At 41.8% G+C, this 25,675-nt stretch overlaps 1 protein-coding gene across 1 annotated transcript in view; it reads right to left on the reverse strand.

Moving 5' to 3' along the window:
* Nucleotides 1-21,368, reverse strand: part of RALBP1 (ralA binding protein 1) — a 34,289-nt gene extending 12,921 nt beyond the window's left edge. The window contains exons 1-2 of the mRNA XM_033067792.1: nt 21,295-21,368; nt 3,815-4,108 (exon numbers count right to left, since the gene is read on the reverse strand). Of these exons, the coding sequence (XP_032923683.1) occupies nt 3,815-4,058 (244 nt within the window). The 5' untranslated portion in view covers nt 4,059-4,108; nt 21,295-21,368. The remainder of the gene's footprint in view (nt 1-3,814; nt 4,109-21,294) is intronic.
* Nucleotides 21,369-25,675: the final 4,307 nt, after the last annotated feature.

The raw sequence follows: 25,675 nt of genomic DNA on the forward strand, positions 1-25,675 counted from the left end.
CTGTCACAGGACAAGTTCTGTTTGAGTCAGGGAACAGATCTGATTTAAAACTATGCCAGTAAAAAGAAAATTCCTTTTAATCTCTAGTAAGTCCCCTAATCTAAGTCACTCTACAGTCAACCACCACCCAGTCTATCACAAAAGAGGGGAGAAATTAGTGGCTGAAACATTTTTCCAGTAGTTGATATTCCACATAAAAAACAATATTCCATTGAATATTCTATCAGTTCCAAAACATTTTTAACACTTTCCCCCCAGAATAATTGCTGTGTATTATGAGGTTACTGACACTAACCTGAAAAAATAAAATAATTAAATAACTATATCTATATAAAAATATGGAAAAGGATATTTTGCTAGCATACAAAAATGCTTTTTTGATATAGGTGATAATAATGAAGCTAAGAGTACCTTACTCTTGCAAAATGATTTACCTGAAAAAGCAAACTGAATAACTTTGGGATATTTATCCTTCCTTTCCCTGCTGCTCTTCAAGCACTTCTGAAGTTTACATTTAGAGTAATATCAAAAATAGCTCAAGATTTTTGTGGGATTAAATTTAGATAGTTTCAGGTGTTAGAATGACCTTGTCATTAATTCACTAATATTGCACCAAACACTCACTCTGTCATAATGTAATGTTAACTTGTCTTTTTTTTCACTGACATGTTCAGTTATATTTGTTTACACCCCAAACTGTATGATCGTGGCAGATTGTGCACTGTTCAAAACCAAAGCAGGTAGTCAGAAAAAATGAAAAGAAACAATCTGATGACATACAACAGACTTGAAAAGATGAAATAAAATGAATCAAAAGGATGGGAGGAGTAACAAAAGCCAAATCTGGAAGGAAAACTCTTGAAATCAGCCGTGATAAGCAACTGTACAGAACACTTGCAATTTAGACAAGTAAAATGTCTGTTGAGGGTGTATTTACAATATTGATTATTTTTGGAGTGTGTGAGATGTACTGAAAACTTGGTTTGTAACTCTTCTATCTGACTGGCAGTTATATGACAGAAATGTACTAGGGCCAAGAAATGCTGAATGCATTTCTTTTACATTAGCGCTGCAAGAGATTATTTTGTTCTTCCCACGTTTTGCATTTTTGTGATCTTTGAGGATTTTTTCACACCTTTAAAGTTTCTTTTAAGTAACAGAAATTGCTTTACATCAGCTATAAAATGTGTTGCAATCTCTTGTGGAAAAAAAACAGTTGCAGTGCCAATGTGCGCAGACCTGTGTGGATTTGCTGAAGTAGCATATTTCCTCTTAAACAACAGCCTTCAGCTACACTATCACCATGGGACATCCTGAGTTCCATACAAAGAAATCCACACAAAGCAAAATGTTGGGATCTAGCAGCTCCAGATTTAGAGGTGTGCAATGCAGAGTTCTAACAGAAAGCTGGACAGTAATAAAGCAACTACTGATAGCTTGAATTTACACCTATCCAATCAATATCAAATTTTCACTGCCAATCAAGTAATCTGTATTGGGTCAATATTGTTTACATTACAGAAAATCACTAAGGCATCACTTTTCTTAAAACCTGAAGAAATTTCAACTGTTGGTTTTAATTTGAGGATGTGTTTTTGAGTTACAGTACAGTAATTTCACGAATACAAGCCGCAGCAATTTGACAAAAATTTTGGTGGAAACCCGGAAGTGCGGCTAATAGTCGGATGCGGCTAATATATTAATAATTTTCTGACATTTACAACCCCAGACGTGCCAGCCAGAGTGCCGAGCCAAGCACCGGCCAGTAAAAGCCGGCATTTCGCAATTGTTACAGTGTTACCGTGTTGCCCTGGCTCCCTGCAGGCAGCACAGGGGGCGGGGAGAGAGGCGGGAGAGCTCTCTTCTTTCCTGCTCTGCCGCAGCCCAGGGGAGGAGGGGCGCCGCCATTGCCGCGGCCCGGGGAGCCGACGGGGGGGAAGCGCCGCCATTGCCGCGGCTCGGGGAGGACGCGGGGGGGCCGCGCCGCCATTGCCGCGGCCCAGGGAGCCGACGGGGGGGGTGCGCCGCCATTGCCGCGGCTCCGGGAGCCGACGGGAGCCCTGCGCAGCCATTGCCGCGGCCCAGGGGGGGGCGGGAAGTGCGCGCCGCCATTGCCGCGGCTCGGGGAGGAGGCGGGGTGCTTTGTCCGCGCCCGCCGCCGGCGCCACAGGCGCGGGAAAGCTCCGTCCCCGCCCGCCGCCGCTGCCGTAGGAGCGGGGGAAGCTCCGTCCCTGCCTGCCACCGCGGGGCAGCGCCGACCCGGGGTGACCGAGCCCAGGGGCAGCGGCGGCCGGCCCCGAGCGGCAGCACCGGGCTGGGCCACCTGGCCCCGTCAGCGGCCCCTAGCGGGCCGAGCCTGCACAGTCTTAGCTCAGCCAGTAAACCCTGCCCTCCCGCGGTTCTGTTACTGATTGCACGCGGGTCCTCGCTGCGAACGACAGAGCGGCTTATATTCGTGTGCGGCTTATCTATGGACAAAAACTGAAATATTTGCCAACACCCAGAGATGCGGCTTATACTCAGTGCGGCTTGTATTTGTGAATTTACTGTATTCTTTAGGCGCACCGTTTTTAGTTAAAATAGTAATAATCTTTCTTAACTGTGGTAGAAACAATTCTTGCATTCCAGGAAACTGGTTTGAGTAAAAGCAGTGCAGTGACAGCAGATTCTTAAGGAGTGATTATTTAAATAAGTGCATGCACATTACGAATAGTCACCACATTAATTCTAACAGAATACTGTGCGCTGTCTTACTGTTTCTAATCTTCCAGATTCCCCATGTAAGAAGTAGCAGGATACAGACATTTTGAAATTTTGCTAAAACAAATGTCACTTACAATGTACTAGCACTTGGGCTGTGATATTTAGGTTTCAGAGACTTGGACAGGAAGGGTCCTTCTGGCATTGAGAGTGCTCAGTATCAGTCTAGTATTTCCAAGTGCTTTGTTCTTTCAGAATATGTAGTAAAACTTTCTTGAATAAAAACTATTTAATGTTTCAAATTTTTTCTGCAGAAATCTAAAGGTGGGAGGTAATAGTTCTGTTATTTTGGAGGAGGGGTAAGCTTTTTAAATGAAATTTCCACTCAGGACACTGATACACTGACAAAGGATTCTATAGTCAAAGCTTTATTTCTTCTAACCTTTGCTCTGTGAGTTCTGGAAAATTCAGATCTCAGTGTTCGTTTGCACATTTTTGACCTCTGCAATAATACTTTGGCACTGCTGGAGGAAAATGCATGATCAGACTAAACTGAGAAACTAGAGAAAAAAAGGGCAGAGATTTTATGACTGCTTGAATAATGGTGCAGTGTGCACATGAAAACTTGGGATGGCTCACAAAAGCAAACATTGAATAAGGGAGACACATGGGAAAATGACTACAGATGTTGAAACTGCTTCTTCCAAATGCACAAACGTACAATTCAGATCAGACATAGAGTTTTATTCTAGCTAGCATCTCAGCTATGATTAAAAATGAATATATTTGGAAACACATTTGAAAATCTCCACTTAGAATGTGAAGAAGAACCCCATGCCAGGATTTACCAATGTATCATGAAAGCTTTTGGATAAACGTGTTTATTAGTAATTCTGGGCACATGCTCAGTACCTGTATCTGCACAACAAAAGAAAGTTAAGGTGTGGAGTTTTTTGCAAGAGAAACAGGTGCTGCACAAAGTCTGTTTGTAGCAAGTTAACTTCCTCCACATGTAAACAAATTTAAAAGAACCCACTGGGAATACTTAGCAATTCTGAGAGAGAAAAAAGGAAAGAGAACTTGAAAGCATTGAATTAAAAAGATGTCTACTCACTTCTTTTTTCTTTTTTCTTAAATTTTCCTTTCTTCTTCCCATGCTCCTTTTCATCATCAGATACTATATCTGGAGGCTCATGCAAGCTGTCGTGAGGCGGTGAAGGCTCACCGGTGCGGTACAATCCAGGGAATTTTGTAGGACTGATTTCTTCAGAGCTGGGAGTACGAGCAAGTCCCCCACTGTGTTCTACCCGACGGTGTTCACTGGGGCTGCTCGTGGGAGGCAGGAAGCACTCGGTCATTCTGATACCTGGATATCAAAGTGAAATCTTCTGCTACCTGTCCATCACACCTGCACAGCAGAGGAAAACAAAAAGAAAACCCACGAAATTTTACACCTTCTACAATGAGAGTTCCAATTTCTGTCAAGACACAGTAACATAACATCAGGTCTCAAGCTCAGTGTTTGCAGAGTTTGAACTCTTGAGTTACATTAACATAAGATCTGCCATTTTAGCCATTTCTACCTTATGATATATAAAACATGTATATAAAGTAACTGAATATTTTAACTGTTGAAATAATTTTTACAAAATTCATAGGCAGGTTGCATATACTGATTGGTAGTACTTATTACAAATTAGTTTGCTAACTTGAATTTTTTTTTGACATCAAATAGATTTGCCTGGAAGCCCAGAGTGTTTGTAAGCTCTGCCCTTAAGGCAAAGATCATTTTCTTCTTTCCCAAGCATATTTTATAGATGCAAATAAGAACTCGCCTAGCCTGTTGCAATAAGGGGGAAAAATAAAATAAATACAGCTAAAGCAAATCCATCTTTTAATTATGCTACTGCAAATTAAAGAAGGCAAAAACGTAATGATTATGCTTTTCTGGTATACAACAATTTCCCCTTTTAAGAGACTGCATCAGGTCATCTGTACCCAGATGCTGGCACATTGCTTGACAGTTATGGCCGAATAAAAGCTTATACAAAAAGTGCTAAAGGAAGCCAATGCATAAATTCTCACAAGCATAAAACTCTTCCTAGCACAAATAAATTTCAGAAATTCCACAGAATGGATATGCTGTATGGGACACCACACCTCTGGAGTCCACTTGACTGGATTTGGCCCCTTGTGTCTAACTGGTCACAAAGGATACATTCCACAACACTCTTCAGCAGTATCACTCAACTCCTGGGTTTTTATTTACAGACTGGTAGCATACAGAAAAAAATACAACATGGTATTTTATTCTGCCCAGTTAATAATTATAAATGAGTCCAGCTAAGTGGGTTTTGGGGAGAGTGGCTTGTTCACATTCTGGGGGGTTGGAATAATTTTTTTTTAAATTTTCATCATTCAGCTCTCTGTATGCAGATCAGAGTGAAATTTTATAGTATGTGCCACAGTATTTCCATACATGAGATCACTCATAGTGCTTATGGAAATTACCAGTTACTCAGATCAGAATTTGAATAGGGCATAGTAAGACACAGAATTATGATGAGAAAATATTAATGAAATCTTTATTTAATACTATTCATTCCTTATTCGGGCTAAAGCAGAGTCACTAGCTAAAAATTAAAACAATGGGGTATATTTGCAAATGCAACAAATTAAGACTGTATTTATGTTTCTTAATTTTTATTTTATAACTTCAAGAAAGCATTACTTTCCTATATGTATCATTTCCTAGTTCTTTAAATAAGGGAGAAATTCTATGATGCTCAAATTATACCAAGACCTATCAGCAGAAGAGAGCTTTTAAGCCTACTTATAAACCTCTTCCACTTTTGCTAATGGATGTTAATGTTCTACTGCCATATAAATCTTCACATTTCCTCTGGCTTTTACCATTTTCTTCTGACAGCAATAAAAGGCAAGACTGAAAAAATCATGGACTTTCTAGGCATTTTGAGAAGGAATATTTCTAACAGACTTGCCCTTATGCCAACTTCTCCCTCTCAGACTTCTCAGTCTCTTACTGCTTCAGTCCTGCTTCTCCTCCTGCAGCAGGTCCCTTCCCTCAAACTACTTCTCTTCACCTGTGCAGTTCTCATTTGTCAGGAGATTCAATAACTCACTGCTGCCACGAGGAAGGTCACACTACTCCCCCATTAACTCTCCTCTGCCTCCAATTGCAGCAGTTTGCTCTTTTTGAGATGATTCAAGTTGCTAGCCGCTCCAACAGGCTTCTGCTGCTGAGCTGGCTTGTGGAAGAGCTCAACGAACACTAACAATGAAAAGCAGAGAAGTGGCAGAACCATGATGACAAGAGTGCAACCTCTCTCTTTGGGCACCTCTGTTCTGTCATACCGCACACACAGCTTTGTGTCCTCAAATTTCAATTATTTCTTAGTGTTTATAACCTCAAGCTTTGATTTCTTTACCACCCAGTGACAGTATTTCCATAGTTCTTGTCATGACTTACTACTCTGTTTCACCCTCAGCGTATCATAGACAATGTCATCTTCATCTGCTTTGGTCTCTGTGACTCAAGCTCAGTTTCCCACTTTCCCCTCATCTTGTTTTTTATTTGGGCAGTTCCTACTTTCCTGCTGCACACCACTTCCTTGCAAAGTTCTCTCTCTTCCTCTGTTTCTTCTGATTAGTTACTAGTTCCCACTTCTTCCTGAATGTTCTCTGATGCTGTTGTTGTTACCTCACGATTATCTACCTCATCTTTTCACCTTGTCCCCACTTCTCCCACTGGCTCTCAGTCTCTCCCCATATCACAAGAAGTCCCTTACCTCCCTGCCAGCAGCAGGCTCCCTGACTACCACCACTTCTCCTTCACCTGACATTTGACTACATACTCTTCCACAGGAGCCACAAATGCTGTTACATGACAGCATCAGAGAGCTTCTCACAGTTCAAACACCTTCTCAGACCTAGCTACTTTTTTCAGTACTCCCAAAATGCAGTTTCTTGAACCATCTCCCTGCTCACCGCTGAATCAAGCCTCCAGAATAACTGAATGTCAAATAGAAGCCTTCACTGAATATGGGCAGAATTGTGACCTTTCCTCTATCTCCCAAGGAAAAACTAAATTATATGAGATTTTAAACACAGAAGGTATGTCATTAACACAAAATCTCCTAGCCATCATGCCATCACCACCTTTCTAGACCATAGACTAAGCATAGGAAAGTGGGCTGGGGAAAGAAAGGAAGATGCCTGCACAGGCAAAATAATGCAGTTTTTCAAGCCACATTTTTGAAAATAACTATTTCCTAAAAAGTCCAGTCTGAGCTGCATATTTAGTAAGTAAAGATGAGGTCTGGAAAAACCATAGAAAAGGGAAGACAGAGAGACATGACAGCCAGCTTTAATAGATCTCACTTTCAACAGTGTACCATCTAAGTAGGCATGAACACATTAAAGAGAGGCACAGTCTGAAAGACCAAATTCACAGCTCTTTCATTCAGTACAGAAGGCTCCATTATTTCTGTTTTGCACTGAGTCTGTACTGTGACTTTGTGCCTTGTAACCAATTGCAACAGCAAAAGCAAATTAGAGCAGGTGATTGCATGCACAGATGTTATTTTGTAAAGCTTCTGGGTGGAATGAAGGATGTGGAATTTTTCTGCAACAACTATTATGCAAGACCACATCTGAAGCACAGTGGGTGTCCCCTGGTCATTCCATTTTGCCACAAACAGACACCTTCTGAATACCTGGGTGTTACATTGACAATAGCCCCAAAGAAATCACTAACCAAAGGATGGAGACAGAGTGAGGACACTCACTCAGCTACCAGCACCTTCTCTATCACAATTATCCAAAAGCAAGACAGAGAGCACAGCAGTACCTCACTCACTATCACAGACCTTCAGTCCAAAAGATCTGGACGTGCATGAAGGACTTGATTCTTGCAGAAATGAGGCACACCATTTTTGGACAAAAATTATCCTAGTAACAAACACAGTTCCATTTTGGAAAGTAATGAACTATAAGAAGAAAGAATTAAAAACTATCACTTGTGGGCTAAGTATGTCAAAACACTTCAGAAACCATGAGTGGTACTCATATAACTGTTGAGACTTGAATAAGATGACAAGATTGAGTTTAGAATTTATTTACCAAGACTATACAAGGTCTGTGTCACATCTAAGTTCTGTATCTATTGCAATTTTTACATAGTACTGAAAAGCTTGATACAAATCACTGTTTTCATGTAATTTTGACATTTGACTGCATGGCAGCATTTCAGTCTGTTTTATTTAACAAGCAGCAGCCAGATATAAAATCAGTGCCCTTTCCTTTCTTAATAAGGCAACATAGCCATGAAAGGAGAAGTAATAGGGAAGTACTTCATGTAGACAGGCAAAGCAAGTTTAAAATTTCACAAGTCACGAGTAATCACACAAACACAGCATTAAGTAACTCCCCTGTGAGTCACACACTCTTCATAACTGGCAAAAATTAGAGCCTCAAGAAGGGACTTCACAGAATCTTTTTGATAAAAAGAATAAAATACAAATTGTTTAGAGGAATTCAGCTCCTAAACCTCAGATTACTTTACAGGATATGTGATGCCATGAGAATGTTGAAAAATTTAATTCAAAGGAGGGTGTATAATCATACAGTTGAAGTCACATAGGACCAAGCTGCACATTTTTCAAATAATGCCAACACCAAATCACCTCTAAAAGTAACAAAACCAGTTTTTGTGTGGTCTCTCATTTACCTGTAAATGAATAAAGTCTGCCAGTTACAGCACCATCCGAAGCATTTCAAGTTCTGCTCTGAGAGTCTATTCCAGCTCAGAAGTGATATACAAACAGACAAAACTACTCAGCTCTCAACAATCAGTGAACTACAGAACACATCCATATCTGAGTGGGCTCTTGGAGGAGCCAGCTCACAGGTGGAATATGCAGCTGCATCCAGAATACACCAATAATTGAGGGTATTCCAGCTCTTCAATAATCTAATCAGTAGGGAGCCAGCCATAAAATAAATAATTAAATAATACCCTAGACATTTTAGAAATATCAAAAACAAGGTTTCCAATCCCATTATGATAAAGTCTTGCAATCGCATGAAGAGAAAATCTCTAGACATGTGGCAGCACATGCTTTCCAGTTTTGCTCACTTCAGGGAAAAGACTACTACAGCCCCATGCCCACAAAATTCTGTAGAGCTCCATCACAATGCAATTCACAGGCTGTTTCCAAGAGATACGTTTTGGGTAAAACAAAAATTGGATGCCTGGAAGCGGATGGATGGTTGAATGCTCTGCTCCAGGAAAGAGCACACAGAAAACAGATGGACCAGAACTGCCTAGCAAAAGCCCCTGTTCCATGGTGCTGCCTCCTGCACTGGCTATACCATGACACTCCTGTTTTGCTGTAACATCTTACTTCCCTGGAGAAGCAGGCTGTGACCATTTATATCCCACGAACTCTCCAAAGCAATTTCACGATTATAAGCCGCACCATTTTGACTAAAATTTTGGCCCGAACCCAAAGTGCGGCTTATAATCAGGTGCGGCTTCTATGTGGACAAAGAACTAAAACTTGCTGGTTTCGTTTGGAGGACAGGTGTCTGCTGAGAAAGGCAGGAGCTTCTCTTTGAAATGGATAATGTAAACTCCCTCCCTCCAAATTATTATAATTTGGAAATCAAGGGGCTTTCAGGCAAAGATACAGGAATTAGGAATAACAGTTCTTTTCTAGGGAAATTAAAATAGAAATACAGTACTACAAAGAAACAAACCCCAAACCCTGACAAAGTCAGAGTACAACCTGATACCCCATCAGGCAGGGTGTTGGTAGCAGTTCAATTAAATGGTGGCTGCATCCTCCTGCAGTGACAGATGTGATTCAGTTGGAGCAGTGCTCCTGCAGAAGGTGCAGTTTCCCTCTGGAGGTCCAGTGGTGATGTGGAGAAATCCGGTTTTCCTCTGGAGTCCAGTGGAGAAAGGGGCTCCCTTAGTGTCCCAAAACCTCTGTTTTTATCTTGGTAAGAGATGTTGGGCTCTTCTCCCTGGCAGGAGCAACTTCCAATGGTATGAAGTAATTTTATCAGTCACTCAGTGGGACTCAATGGGCCATTAGCAGAAAATTACTGGTTGGAGGAAGGATGGGTTGTAAAAAGATAAAGAACAATGCCTTACTGGTTTCAATGGATGGCCCATTAGCAGAATATCTCCCGCGGAGATAAGGATCACTGCCCCTCACCCTCAACAGATGGTGATAGAATAGATACCTTTTATCACACTCTGTATTGTAACGTGCAGCTTATATATGGACAAAGAACGAAAAATTGCCAACACCCAGAAGTGCAGCTTATAATCAGGTGCGGCTTATAATTGTGAAATTACTGTAGTCTACAAGAAAAGTCTGGGCACAGACCTTTGTTACAGGGTACCAACCAAAGTACTAGACAGAGGGAACACAGACTGTGCCCCACATGTGGCTCATTCCATCCTTCAGGCATAATCCCAGCAAGTCCCCTCACATGTCTTTCCCCAGCTGAAAAAACTGCCATGGAAGCAGTTTCAAACCAGTGCACTACATTATGATCACAACCAAATATATAAGAGGCATTCTTGCAAATAACTGTCCAGCTAACAAGCTGTTTAATTGCTTTGCGTGGCAACTTTCTCAAGTAACAAGCAGAAAGCTGAACTCTGCACCACAAGGCAGACAGGCACTGCACCCAGACTAGACTTCTGCAGGAGTATCTTGACTAATCAGCCCTGCATTGCAACTGCTACTGCCCACCCTGAGAATAATTTCTCATTCTCCAAACTTCTTGGCAATGTTCAAACTTCAACTCCACTCTTCAGGATTCTCTGTTTTTACCCCCAGAAAATCCTGCTCTTGGTTCCCATGGTCTTGTCAGCACAAAGTAATCCAACACCTCCAGTAACAGTACTCAAGCCCAGTACATTAGTTTCCCACTCCATGGTTTAGTCACACTTTTCCCCAGGCTCTCTCCATTTGTTTCCTCATTCCTTTTCCTGCAGTCCAGTACCCCCACAATCAGGACTGCACATTGTCTATCTCACAATGTTTTCCTCACCAAGCAGGTGCTCACAAACCTAGATCTGTGCAACCCCAGTTTCACCATTCCTGTTCTCCACACCCAGTGTCTCATCTAACCTCACCTCTTGGCTGCTCACTGTTTCCCAGGTTTCCCTCACCACCTTCTGTTTCTCCCACACTCAGTTCTCATTAAAGCTTCTGCAAATTATGGGCCATACATAAGCAAGGCAATCTGGGAGGTCTTCTCCAGCCAAATTTAGGTTTTCCCTCTAAATTAAAAGTAGCACTAAAAAGGTTTGCCTGATTACCAAAATACTCATTATTACAGAAAAGAGATGTTTTCTTGCTAGCTCAATTCTCAGAAACAGTTTGAAAGCTTTTGTTAGCGCTTTTAAGAAAAAAAAATTAAGTACCAGCCTCTGAAACAAAACTTTTCAGTCCAAATTGAAATATGGTAGCTTTTGATAACAGCTGAATTACTGAGAGTTTAATTGAATACTAAAACTATCTTGCTAACATATTAAACCATCCTATACTTCTTAAAACCACCACATTGTGCAACATATATAATATCCACTATTGTTTAGACTGGCCTTAGAATTATTCCTGGTGCCACAATCCTGCCCCTTCTCTCTTGTCCACCTCTCTAAATTTTCACTTGTACCAGCGCTAATGCTTGTAAAACAGAACAGAAAGTTTTACTACTTAACAGAAAATAGGCTGGAAAATAAAACAAAAGGTGTGCAGTTTACTCCTTAACAATCACTATAAACACAGTATCACCACTGATTTTGTTTGCCCTCAGGACTATATTCTGACAAGTCCTTCAAAGAGTTGTGTAGTCCCCAAAGGTCTGCAGCAAGTTGCACAGCCATTATGATTTAGCAAATTATACTAATTGTTATACGTTTATCAGTTCCTGGGCTGGATCTATCTAATGACACATTTTCCTGAGATTTAAACTACAGCACTGTTCAGTCGCACTCCAGTACCTGAATGCAGCCATCTTGAGGACAGCTGTCAATTTAGTGGAATCAGGGAAAAAAAAACCAACACCCTAAACCCATGACTGGTTGAGCTGAACGTATTACAAATGCTGTTAAAAAAAACAAGTGCTATTCAGAGTAAAAAATGCAAAATGAAGCAGAAGAAAAACCAATGGATTCACCATAAAATATTTTACAGGAGTTTTAAGCACTTCCGCTGTTCTTTCAAGAGCATCTGCAGACTACCTGTGACAGATCAAACAGAGAACAGAATCTAGTTTTCCAGCAAGGCCAGATCTCTGCACGCTCAGTTCCAACACCCAGTAAAAAACAACTAAGCCTATAAAAACTCTAATTTTGGGTTTTGTGGGGTGTTTTTAAGAGTGTCTTAGCTAACACATGCTAAAATACTAGAAATGGCAAAGGTAAACAGCAATTACCAAAGATTTTTTGCTTTGGATTTAACAGTTGCAACAAATCTGGGAATGCCCACACACCAGAAAAGTGCACTATAATGAATGCACTGGCCTTTCTGTAACAGCAGTAATTCACCGGGCAAATTCAACAGCAGCAGTGAGATGCAGTAAGGCATTGTGAGGCTCCTGCCAGCAGTGGAGTTCAAGCTCTGTGGAACTCTTGGGAACACACTCAGTTGACATGTGCAGGCAGGTGCCACTGCTGCTGCACCACCATCCTCTTTGTACCCATGCCAACTACAGTGAAGTCAGGAGCGGTGTGTGCCCCTCTACAAACATCACTTCACTGGTGTTTGCTGGTTTGCCCTTCGAGAGCCACCTGCTGCCACCCTCAAACACAGAGTGCCATAGGGACAGAGCCTTGCCACACTCTGGCAACTACACAAACCTGCTGAAGTGTAGAGGGAACGGCAGAGCATGGGTGCTGCACAGAAAACTGCACACTGAGCCCAGACACTGTGGCTTTTTAATCCACTATTGAGATATCATCTTTCAGACTGGATACAGAAAAAAATCAATTAGAATCACCATGCTTCTTCACTGAATTGGGTGAACTGTGATCATTATTTTATTCATAGAATTTTTAAATGGCATTAACTTTGCAGAAGTCACTTCATAATCCTCTAACTGGGAAGTCAGTACAAACAACCCAGTTTACCTTACCAAAAGCAAATACTATTCAATTCTACGGCCTTATCATTTCCAGAAAAAAGCAATTTCTGAAAGTATATTAATGACACACAAACCTTTAGGGCTTGAACTGTGAAAATTAACTTTCTTATGCTTTACATTGAATTTTTGCCACCATGTATTGAACATAGATGAAAAGATCTATCAATTACAGGATGTCACTTGAACCGACAACTCTGTAACATAAGAGGAAGCAAAGAACAGCTTTGCTTGATCTCTTCATAGTGTGATACATGATACAGATGATCGATTTCCATGTATGATTCTTTTCATGTTTAAAACCCTGTATATTCCTGTGCCACAGTGGAAAAACATGTTCAGCTTCTAATACATATTAAATGGAACTATGGTGGTTGAGGTAAAACCCATTCTATAATAACAGCAGAAAGGAAAAGTAAAAAAATATTTTGATCCATAAACACTGTTTATATAACAGCTTCTCTGACTATTTTCAGTGACTATTTAGTAACTATGTCTATCAGCCAATTATTCTTAGTGATTATTTGATAACTATGTCTATCTGCATCACCTTTGCTTTTGGCTTAAGAGTCCTGTTTATTATCAAGCTAACATCAATGGCTATTGACCTGGAAATCAGCCTCCACTGGTTGCTTTATTGAGCCCAATTTGAGTAAAATCAAGCACAGACTGGGCTGCACGCAAACGTTTTCCCAACTTAACAATAATGGATTGATGTGTAACATTTCTGTGCTCCCAGCACAGCAGTTTTTAGCACAGCCTTATTGTAGATGCAGTTCTACCCACCAAAAGGTTTTTTCTGATGTAGCTTGTTTTATTTTGAGATCTGTTTTGATACATGCCAACAAAATAATTGTTTTGCTGATCCATGTTAAGTCTGCAGCAGGAACCTGCGGGAATAGATGTCAATGTTTTTCAAACTCATGTTATATGAAAAATAAAATTTTTATTTTTAGCACGCTATGTTAAGTTTCCGTACAAGAGTAGGGCTATACCATCTCTTCTTTCCAGACATATTCCCATGAATGCCAGTGACAACTCATCATCACCACCACATGAAGGATTTAGCCTTTCAGCAAATTTCTGAGTTTTTAGGGTTCTTTTTCAGTACCATATGTAGAGATGGGATTAACAAGTTCTGTTTTCCGTGTCTGCCCCAGATTCACTCAATACCCAAGGGTAAAGTCAATTTAAATATTTACAAGCTCAGCAGATTATTAATTATGATTAACATCACCACCTCCAGGGCTGAGATGTTGCGAAATGTCACGCATGTGAACACAGAAAACATTCACAAATATATGCAAGGCAAGGTGCGGCACCACCCACCATGGGGCAGCTGTTGGTCTCTGCAGAGAAAGCAGGAATCTGTCATCCATTAAAATGCCAATTACTGGAACAGCAGAAGGACCCACAAGTTCACAGTATTTGCCTTGTCTTCTATGCCAATTTACCTAGTCAAACAGCCTTAGAAGAAAGCTTACATGAAACAGCAGCCTTCTAGAAAAATGTTTAAACATCCTTAGAATTTAAAATTAAATTCACATATTTCTCCTAAAACAGGCTTTGTTTAGCTCAGTCTGTAGCATCTGCTGCAGCAATTTTCAGCAATCCTACATCTTGAGAATATCACAAAGAAAACCCCACACCTTAAGAAATACACTGATGTTTTCAACTTACTTGCCAAATATAATAAAAATTAACGGAATGATAACAAATACAGCATTAAAAATGCTGTATGTTTCACACATGCAGGAAAAGTTTGGTATTTGATAGCACAGGACCAAGCAAGTTCTGACTGCCATTCCGAAATCTGTTGTGTTGCTTTCTCTAAACATAAGTCATGCTGCTTTAATTAAAATTAGAGCAGATAGATTAATTAAAGCCCCAATACACATAAGACCAAAGATGGCCTTTGTTCTATCCCTCCCTCGAAAGAAGATAAACTGTCTCCATCAGTCTAAGGTAATTTTAAGAGTGGTGAAATCCTTCCACATAAGTACTAAAACCCACCAAATGGAATTACCCTGCCAAAATATCCACCAACAACTGACTGTTCTAATGATACACACTAACTGCAAACTTCTTTGACGTGTTGTTGTATCTTTTAGATGTCTTTGAAGTTTGACTGAAATAACATTAAAAACTTACTTCCTAAAGGATTTAATATAGCACAACTTACATAGCATAGCAAAAGAAGACCACAGAAAACTGCAAACAAATTTGATCATAGATCAAATAAAATATCATAGAATTGCAGCACACAAAATGAGTGACACGGGTAAAACTGATGTGCCTTCTCCACTGCTTTTTGGTGGCGTATACAGGTTCTAGCATATTTAAAGGTACATTTGTGAAAGTTATTGACAGAAAATTAGTCCTTAATTATCTTTGTCAAGGAACATGCATTTAAATATACATCCTAGTATATCAGTCACACTAATTTACTGAACCAGCAAAGAACTCCACAGGTTCATCACTTCCTCTTTCAGTTGGAAAGCTGAAATTCGTTTCCTCCAACAACGTTTCAAAACCTGACAGCTTAAAACACATCTGCTCAACAGTGGTACACACTGCATGAATTTTAGAGAACTGCAACCCCAAATTTCAGGATGAAAACTTCAGAAGCATGACCTCTGAAAGATCTTTGCATCTAGAATTAACAAGTGGGTAGCATGAAGAAAACTTACAGAATTTGTAAAGATTAAAACACCTAAAGAACAAAAAAAGCTAAAAACTGGACTGAAATAATCCAAGGAGCTTCTGGGTAAATCTGTTCAATCAATTGGCATTTTCCCTCCCAAGCTCTTGCATTTTTAGTCCATTCAATCAATTAAAAATATCCCATAAAGTATGAAAAGCTCTTCAGGCTATGTTAAAAGAATGGCATCTCCTTTGAAGCCACCACAATTGAAACTTAGAAGAGGAAATGACACTTCTCTTTGAATCTAGTTTAAAAAAAATTGTATTTTGGGTTTTGTACAGATTAGTGTTACACTTTTATATACAGCATTTTGTTCACAATATTAAAATCTACAGGAGTAGTACAAATACAGTAAAATATCTGCCAACTTAATTATCTTTTTTCAGTAATTATATACTACATTAATACACTCAGTATTAAGTATGCAAAAACAGTATATTGGATATAGGAAAACAATAACTGAGAATTATGAACTTCCATAGTATTCATGGTAGAAAACCACTATTACTACCATAAAATGAGAGAGTTTAATTGCTGGCATGTTTATCACTAGAATTTACCTTTAGCACTCCATTTAATTCATGCTAATAAAACTCACTGAAAATTTATTTTCATGGCAACATCCAGAAAAATTTTGCACGTGACTGATGATCCTTATATTTACAAAACACAACTGGGCAGGCTAGAAATGTTAAAGTAGCAACAAGCTTCACCACCAGTAAGCTAAATGTTAAATTTCACAAAAGTCATTAGAGGATAAACATTAAATGACAGATTCAAATTCATAGGTGTAACTCCTTTTTTCCAAAGTTAGGTATGATTTTAAACAGAAGTAATACCTTTGAAGAATTCTTACTTCTTTTTTTACAAGAAGCTGCAATTTTTGTCACTGTGATATCCTTTTTTATACTAGTGTCAAGTTAACAGAATTATCATCATATATTGTGTGTCCTTATTTAAGCTCTGGTATAGAGTTGTATCATCAGTTCCAAGAGCTCCTTTCTGCCAGATGTCTTGTCCTCTAGTAATAGGAAAAGCCCAGAGATCCTACTGAACTGTGAAACAGGAAGTAAACTTCATGAGCTGCCTTCTCCTAGATAACAGAAACCTGCAAAAGTTTCACACTAAAGAGGACAAAAATGTACAAAAATACATTTTATCTATACATAACTATAGGAATCGACTCAAGAGTTAGTCACTGCTAAGAAACGTACAAAACAACGAACATAAAACTAAATTTATTTTTCTTAAAATAATTTTCAGTTTGGTCCAAACTTGCATTCTGATTTGGAATGTCAAACCTTACCACCCAGCACTCACTCCTCTTTCTTCCTCTCCAGCAACCATCTGGCCGTTCCCACCTCATGCAAACAGCCATCACTCATCCCTTGCTTTTCTTGTGTGCTCCAGAGACCAGAATAGCCAGTCTAAAAAAGCTCTGTTCCTTGTGGGTGAGCAAGAGAATCAAGATGGCAGAGTGGATATGAGGAATCTGCTCTTACAGTTTGGGAAGCTGACCCTTCCAGTGCTCTGAAGGGTGGATCTATTCCTATGAAAAATTATAGCCCCCAGCAGCCAAAATATGGTACCTCTGCACCTTCACACAGGGTCTGCCCCAGCGCTGCACTCCTGTCGGGCTGCAGCTGGCAAGAATCATTAACCATTCCCTGCTGCTCCAGGGAAGACAAAGCCTGGGTGGAAGCAAGGCAGGGATCACCTCCAAGGTCACATCACAAATTAATGTGTAACACCAAGGATCATAATCCTTCTTTTAAAGAAATTTTCTCTTTGCATTGATTGCACAGGGTCTGTATTTCTGCCCATCTTCCTAGCACTTAAAATTAATGGACAGACAGCAAGCTATTAACAATTAAGCACACTGGCACAGATGAAGTGACCTGCATCACATTCTTCAATTATTAGTATTATATCCCAATAATTGCATTATTTTATTCTGCACTATTTCCTATTTCTGTAGAAAACAATACTAAATTTGCTTATTTAATAGATAACATTTTCTCTACAAATATTTTTTTAAACTGGGCTAAATATCACATTACTATTAACACACATCAACAATTTACTGTATGTTACATTATTACTGTTTCAGCATCTGGCAAGCATGTTTCCTCTATTATTATAATATTATGTGTTTAGTAAATAATTAGTTGCAATTTTTTAGTCAGGATCCTACACCAAGCTGCTTCTGAAAGAAACTGGGACATCCTCATTATCTGTACTTTTGTTTACTTAGTATCACAGGAACAAGACAAGGCAAAAATAGCAAATCATCTTCTCTATTCAAAAACACCTTAATTAATTATCAAAGGAAATACTGCTTGTAGGTAGCGAACTGATTGCTCTAAACGCTGTGATCTCACGGTTTTGAATTCGCAGATTTCAGTCTCTGATGCATATGTGGAAATCATCATTAGATAAGAAAAAGAGATGTTTTCTGAGCTTTTTCAATGCACAACTAATAATAAACAACACTAAGACCCAGCTATATATTCCAAATATTTTTGGTAGACATATTTCATTCAGGTATTAAGTGGGCTTTTTTAGTCTTCTTATTATCCACTGAAGTCACTGTACCTCATATTTATCTTTTTCACAAATTCTTCCCTACTAGTTCAAAATTGTCACAGCCCTTTACTGATGAAACCTAAATAATTTTTTTCCTGGTACATTATCCACTAGTAACAGGACAAAATAAACTAGAAACTCCTTGGACATATTTGAGCCAATTTACTGCATGAGCTAACTTAGTGGATCACCACTCCTTACTTGGGTAATACCATATAAATCCTTCATTCCCAGCAGCTGCCCCAAGTAAGCAGTCATTCCCCAGTTTTTACTGCAGCCTAAAGAAAAACTGGAAGCAGGGAGCACTGGATCCCTGCTGCTACTCAGCTTTGTAGACTTGCTGCTACCACTACTGTATGTCCACATCCTCAACCAAGTTTGTATTCCCTGATGACAAGCCCAAAAGGTGAGGGATGGTTAGGATGAGAAGGGTAAGTATGGACACGAAAGGAGTCGTACCCTTCCTTTTTCTAAACTCCACCTGCATCCTTACCTTTCTGGTTTTGGCCATGGCAAGCAGATGTAAACCTTATTTGGACAGCAGTCACCCCTCAACACCACCTCTGGGAATGCAGCCTAAGGAAAACTTCCTACTCCATAATGTACTTTCAGCCCAACTCTGGGTCCATTTGATAAACTTTTTTTTTTTTTTTTTTTTAACAACAATTTGTAAACTATGATCCATGAGGTTCTGGGGAACAGCAGAAGGAGTTGACGAAGGATAGTAAGCCATGCACATAGCAAACCATGACTAGTTGTAAGGGTTGTGAATCATTCACTGATTCAACATGATAAGACACATTGGCTCAGAGACAAGCTTGGTGATTATGCTACACTATACTGCTATAAACTGAAGGTAAATATCATACTATACTTCGGCATTTTGAGGCTAGCTACATGACACAAGAAGGAAAGTAATTAGCATTTGGCAGTATTTATTGCTGAACAGCAGCATCTTCCATATTAGTCTAAAAAACTCCCATAAGAAACAGCAATGTTTACTCAGGAAATATGCAAACCTTTTCTGTAAGAAAATACAGGTAAAACTTACTGGGAGGAATGCCTGAAGGGTACAGTGGAGATGAGAACCCCAAAGAGATAGATGTAGTGCTTGTGCATGTCAGCTTTGCCTCAAGGACATCTGCAGAACCGAGCCATGCAGCTCTGAGGCAGGAATGCAGTTATTGCAATTCCAGTACAATAATTCCATGTAGACGTGCACATATAGACATGGAAATAATCTGCCCTACAGAAAAAGAACTTTCTTCTCCACATAATTACAACCACACCAGGGATTTCACTGTGAAATCCTTACTTTGGGGGAAAAAAACACCAATCCAAACTACAAAATATGCCCCCCTACCCCTGAATACATCTTAACTAAGACAGAACAATGTCAAAGTTGCACGTGGAGTATTAAGATTTGAAGGTAGCTGTTCCTGTGTTCCACTTCAGATGTGGGAAGACTAAAGAAAACTTATTTTCTCCAAGCTAAAAATGAGATCCCTAGGACAGGGATGTAGAGTTCCTTACTTCAACATAATAGACACTCTATTCTTGATGTAGTTAGTTAGAACATTACAGCAAGGGGGTTAATAAATTTCACACACTTGGAAGTCCTAAATACCCATAACTACAAAAATTTGGAAGGGCTTTTTAAAATTCCTATTTATTTCTCTGTAGAAAAGAGCCCCCCAGACACTTGTCACACTGACTGTATGGATTATACACAGACTGCACTGAAATGAACTGAAGCACAGCACTATTCACCATGAGCTGTATGCAACACCTCAAGTAACATCAAAACCCAAACCTAAGGGACCTAAGGGATCCCTCTGCCATTCTCCTGTAAGCTCATTAATAAATTTACATCCATTACCATCCTGTGTCTTATCCAACGAAGCCTTAACATCGTCCCTGAAAGGGTGGGTTATGGCAATGCAGAGCACTCATGGTAAGCACTTCAAGCTGTTTCCAGATCAGAAACCCGTTTAAGGACACAATTAGGGCTGTCTTCCTGTGCTGGAGCAAGGGACTTGCACAAATCACCCTGGTTTATGCAGCTGGCAAAAAGGCCTTAGCCTGTTTTTCTGAATTATTATTTCCCATCAACAATTATCATTAACCACAGGGACATCGGGGTGGGGGGAAATCCAAACCACACCATTATCATGAACAGATACTTTCAGTGTGGATTGCTGGCATTTTCTTTGTCACTTGTTTGAACATCTGTTAGCACTTAAAAGTAAGACTTATTTGCTCATACATCACCCACTAACATATCCTTGGAAGTGTTCAAGGCCGTCCTGGATGGGGCTCTGAGCAACCTGGTGCAGTGAAAGGTCCCTGCTCATGGCAGAAGGGTTGGAACTACATGGTCTCTGAGGTCCCTTCCAAACCATTCTGTGATTCTATGATGATGAGCAACACACACTTTCTAAACAACATTATCAGGTAGAAAACACGACATCCTTAGAACCTGCTAATCGCACTAGATGCAGAAAAATTACAATAACAGTACATTTTCTAGATCTTAAGATGAGACCTCTAGGTGAAGGTAGGTGAATAAAAATCCCTGACCTCTCCCTCCCGACAAAGAAAAAAAAACAAACAAAAAACACCAAAAAACAATCCAAAACGACCTTGCAAAGAGCCAACGCACAGCCCAGATTGAGCTGCAGCGAACCCGGCACGATCCAAAGGGAGTAAACGCCTAAGGAAACAGGGCGCACAAGGTGCCCGGTGTCCCTAAGGGCAGGAGGGACAGCACGGCCCCTAAGGATCGGGAACAGGGAGGAAAGGAAGGAAGGGAAGACGCAAGGAAAGCAAGGAGAGAGGGAAGGCAGCAGAGAGGGAGGGAGGGCGAGCAGCGACCCGATGGGGAAATGGGCGGAGCCGCCCCAGGCCCCGCCCCTCCCGCTCGAGCAGCCCGCGCCGGCCCCTCCCCCACCCGGCAGCCGCGCGCGCCGCGGGGCGGTGGCGACTCGCGCCGCCAGTGTGTGCCCCCCCCACCTTCCTCCGCCCCCGCCAGCCCGCCCGCCCGTACCCGGAACGGCCCCGCGCCCCTCACCGGGGTGTCGGGCCGGGCCGCCCGCCCGCCCCCGTGCCCCCGCACTGACCGTCGGGGGGTCCCGCTCGCCCGCGCAGCGGCTCCGCCTCGGCCTCACGCGCGGCGGGCACGCCCCGCCTCGCGCCCCATCCCGCCGCCGCCGCCCGGCGCTCGCAGGGACGGGCGGGGAGCGGCGCGAGCTCACGCCACCGCGCACGCGCCGCTGCCTCGCTCCGCGCGGCCGTGAGGGCGGGGGAGGTGGGGCGGACGGACCCGGTCTCCCCGCGCGCGGAGCACGACGGGAGCTGTAGTTCCCCCCGGGGCACGCTGCCGGCAAGGGCTTTACAGGTGGCTGCGGACCGCTGAACTACAGCTCCCAGCGGCCAGCGCGCCCCGGGGGGGGTTTCCAGCTTCTCTGCCCCGCATCGTTGTTGAAGCCCCCAGGCCTGCGGGAGCGGGGTCCGGCTGCCTGAGGGAGCCCCGGCGAGACACGTATGTGAAGCTCCCTCAGCAGCCGCCGGGAGCCGGCCGGCAGTAGGTCCATCGCTGCTCTGGGAGCTCAAGCGTCCCTGAGCCATGAGCCGGCAGTGGCCCTTGTGGCCAAGAACGCCAATGGTATCCTGGGTTGCAGTAGGAAGAGCGTTGCCAGCAGGTCGAGGCAGGTGATCCTGCCCCTCTGTTCAGCTCTGGTGAGGCCGCATCTGGAGTGCTGTGTCCAGTTTTGGGTTCCTCGGTACAAGAGACATGGAGCAGCTCCAGTGGAGGGCAACAAAGATAATTAAAGGGCTGGAGCATCTCTGTTACGAGGGAAGACTGAGGGAGCTCTGTTCAGCCTTGAGAAGGAACAACTGGGAGGGGACCTCATGCCAAGAGGATGAAGCCAGGCTCTTCTCAGTGGTGTCAAACAATAGGGTAAGCGGCAACAGGCAGAAACTGATTGACAGGAAGTTCCACCTGGATATGTGGAAGAACTTCACCATGCAGGTGACCATGCACTGGAACAGATTCCCTAGAAAGATTGTGGAGTCTCCCTTGCTGGACATACTCAAGCAGCATCTGGTCACAGTCCTGTGCTGTGTGCTCTGGGATGATCCTTCTTGAGCAGAGAGGTTGGAGCAGGTGACTCACTGTGGTCCCTTCCAGCCTGACCCATTCTGTGATTTTGAGATTCTTTTGGCAATGATTAAGGATGGATATGGCCAAATAAAGTGTGAGATTACACTTGTCAGAGTGGGAGGTCAGCAAACAGCACAAGCCATCAGTCTCAGTGTGGGAGCTGACCCAGCCCCACAGGTCTCCACCTGGGCTGCCTTCCATGTGATGTTACTGCTGACAGAATTCCATGTCCTCAGTTCACATGAGAACAGCCACTGCCTTTGGCTTCATCCCACAGAACAAACCTGATCTCCTGAGAGGAGTTACCCATTCCCCTCTACTGCTATCTGGAATGTGAGGGAAATGGAGAAACGCTCTGGATGCTGCTTGAGGTGACCTGTGCCAAGGAACACATCCCCATCTCAAGATGCATCCTGTTTACAGTGATGTTATAAGGAATTTTGTGGGGGTTTTTTGCCTCTTACAATGCAAGTTTCTGTTACGTCGAGCACCTGCGTAATTTGAATCCCTTTCAGGATTGCTCATCAACAGGGGAATTTGTTTCAGTCAGAAGCAGGGCCGATTCATTCCCACAGCCTCAAGCATAATCCCCGGCCTATTGGACACATTAATACTGTGGCAGCGTGCCACCTGCTCCATTTATTCACTTGAGAATCAATGCTGCTTAGTCCCTGTCGAATGAGCTCTTTGTGCCACCTCCTGCGGTAATGTAAAAGGTCCCCCACAGGAATTCGTGCTATTCAGTGGCAGCTACAAAAGGGAGGGTTGTAAACACTCCGATTAGTGTTGGAGCACAGGGATATTGTCTTCTCCACGTATTACATAACCTCGCAACTTCCACTCATCCTGCTCCTCTCCAGAAGAAACAGTGTAACAGCAAGGGCTCACCAGGCAATTTAATTAACATCACAGCTAATGTGTTTCTTTTTTTGCTATACATAAAGGCCCCCTCACTCCTGGCAAAAGAAGAGACAGGGGTTAGTTCTGTAACATCTCATAGTAATTGGAGATTGTTGCCCACGAGGATCTCCACTTGAAGTGACGGTGGCTAGAGGCTCTCAGCTCTGAAGAATGTGTATTATTAGAGGCCACTGCCAACAAAAGTTCATGCACAATGGGCCCATCAGCTAATGAACCCAGAATGAATCTTCTCCCAGATTTTGAGGACAAACAAGTGATTGTGTGCAGTGCTGACTATACCAATTTACTGCCATGTGAAACACATTTGGATGATTTCTAACTTGCAAAATTCACTGTGGCCTGAGGCAACACAGACTGAGGCACTTTCTTACACCCTCAGCTTGCCCCACATTCACTCAGTAAATTCTTACTGCTTTAAAGACAAAGAGAAACAAGGATTCAGAGGTGGCAAGCTTTCTGCTTTGAAAATCGGTCTCACTGATGTACCTGATCTTCATAAAAGTAATAAAATAATAATGGAGGGGAGCCTCAGAAAGCATTTGATCAGGGAAAGAAAAAAGAAAAGGCATAGCTGTGTTAATGAATAATTCCTTCTCCTACTACTACTCCAAGAAAGCCAGTTCTGGGGTTGAGTTTGTCTTGGAAAGATGGGAGTCTACATGGGCTGTACCATTCTGGGATAACTTGAGATATGCTGTATAATTCTCCTTAGCAATAAAGGAATACACAGCAGACACAAAAAGATTTCGCTTAAGAAAGAAACCAGCTGGCCACATACTGAAACAAACAAGCGAAACAATGAGAGCCTGAAGATACAACAGGAAAATCTAGAAGTAGTAAATTAGGTTACGCCTTTGGGGGAGAAAGTATGTTGTTCATAGAAATTACCACAGAGCAGAACAGAGCCAAAAAAGGTTTATGATGCTGAACTCTGCCTAAGCAACTCCTATGAGAAGTATTATGGAGCCATAGAATCACAGAATGGTTTGGGATGGAAGGGCCCTTAAAGACCATCTCTTTCCAACCCCTCTGCCCTGGGCAGGAACATCTTCCCCTAAAACAGCTTGCTCAAAGCCAAACAATTCCAAGTTCTCTGTTGTAGGAAGAAAATTCATAAATACTTCAGCAATGAAAAGGGTGTAAGAAAACTTGAGCCTTGGCCATTCTAACATCCTAGATGTCTGAATCAGGTTTGCTCTGTTTCTAGGAAGATTTTGTATCTAAGTGTGTTTTCCCACGAGTAGCACAAATTTTAGTGATGTACTGGTAATTTGGTGAAAGTTGTCGTGCCAAGGGAATGTGTCAAATCTTGGTACAGGTGTTCCTTTTGCCAAGCCCAACAGACATCACCATCTGACAGGAAAACGTTAGGTTGCTGTTTGGCTGTGCTCTGTGGGTGCCTCATCAGCTCGGTCGGTCCTCTCTTCTCATTAAACTCCTCCCAGGCTGTGAGTGTCCAGGCTTTGCCCATGCAGGTGTAAGTGCCAGCAATGGGACAGGGCACCATCGGTCACAGGGCTGGAGACACTGGAGCCTCTCTGTGCTGTGTGGGGCTGTGCCACTGTGCAATTGCCAGCAAACTTCAAGTACTCCAGCCAGCAGGATGAGGGGCTTGGGAGCCAGGTATCAGAATAGCCATAATTTTGGGAGGGACACTGGAGTGACCATAGATACATCATTAAAGATACAACCAGGTGTTCTTATATTTACTTTTTAGGAATTAGAATATGAAATCCATTAAGCATACTAAAAGAAAGCCAGGAACCTTAAGAAATGACAGGAAAGCAATGTCATGTTATGACCTTTGTACTTGAGTGCCTGTAAGGAAAAGCAAACGAAAAAAACCTGAACAAAACAAACCCAAACCCTAAAGCAACTAAACAAAACCTTTTTTTAACTTTTAAAGAGAATAACAAAAGGCCTTCCACCCCTTTTCAGTCAGGCCCCCAACACACTAGGGATTTGTATAATTTCTTACTATATGAATTCCCTCTTTCCTTCCCTTTACCTTCAGTAATTTACAATTCTATACCAAAGGGCAGTGATAAAAGTGGCCAATGCTTTACCTGGAGAATATCCCTAACTAAAAGAAGTTTTAAAAACATGTTCTTCTGTAAGTGATGTTATCCAGATGTAGGGTGAAATAAGAGTCCCCAAAATAAATTATGACTTTTCCTGCAAAATTATTAAGACCAAAAAAAACAACCTTCTAAAATGGTTAGGTTTTTCAGAAAGAACATTCTGAGTACTAATAATTTATGTACAGAAAAATACTTCAAAGCAACACTTTTATGTATGAAAAAAATGTCTGGAGAGTTAATTCTCTGTATTATTCTATCCATCTAGATCAGTAACTTTTAAATATGATTCCTTGTAACATTTCCCTGAGAAACTCTTGAGAAAGAAAACACAAG

This window comes from Catharus ustulatus, chromosome 1 (assembly GCF_009819885.2).
Source record: "Catharus ustulatus isolate bCatUst1 chromosome 1, bCatUst1.pri.v2, whole genome shotgun sequence".
In the NCBI taxonomy this organism is placed as follows: domain Eukaryota; kingdom Metazoa; phylum Chordata; class Aves; order Passeriformes; family Turdidae; genus Catharus; species Catharus ustulatus.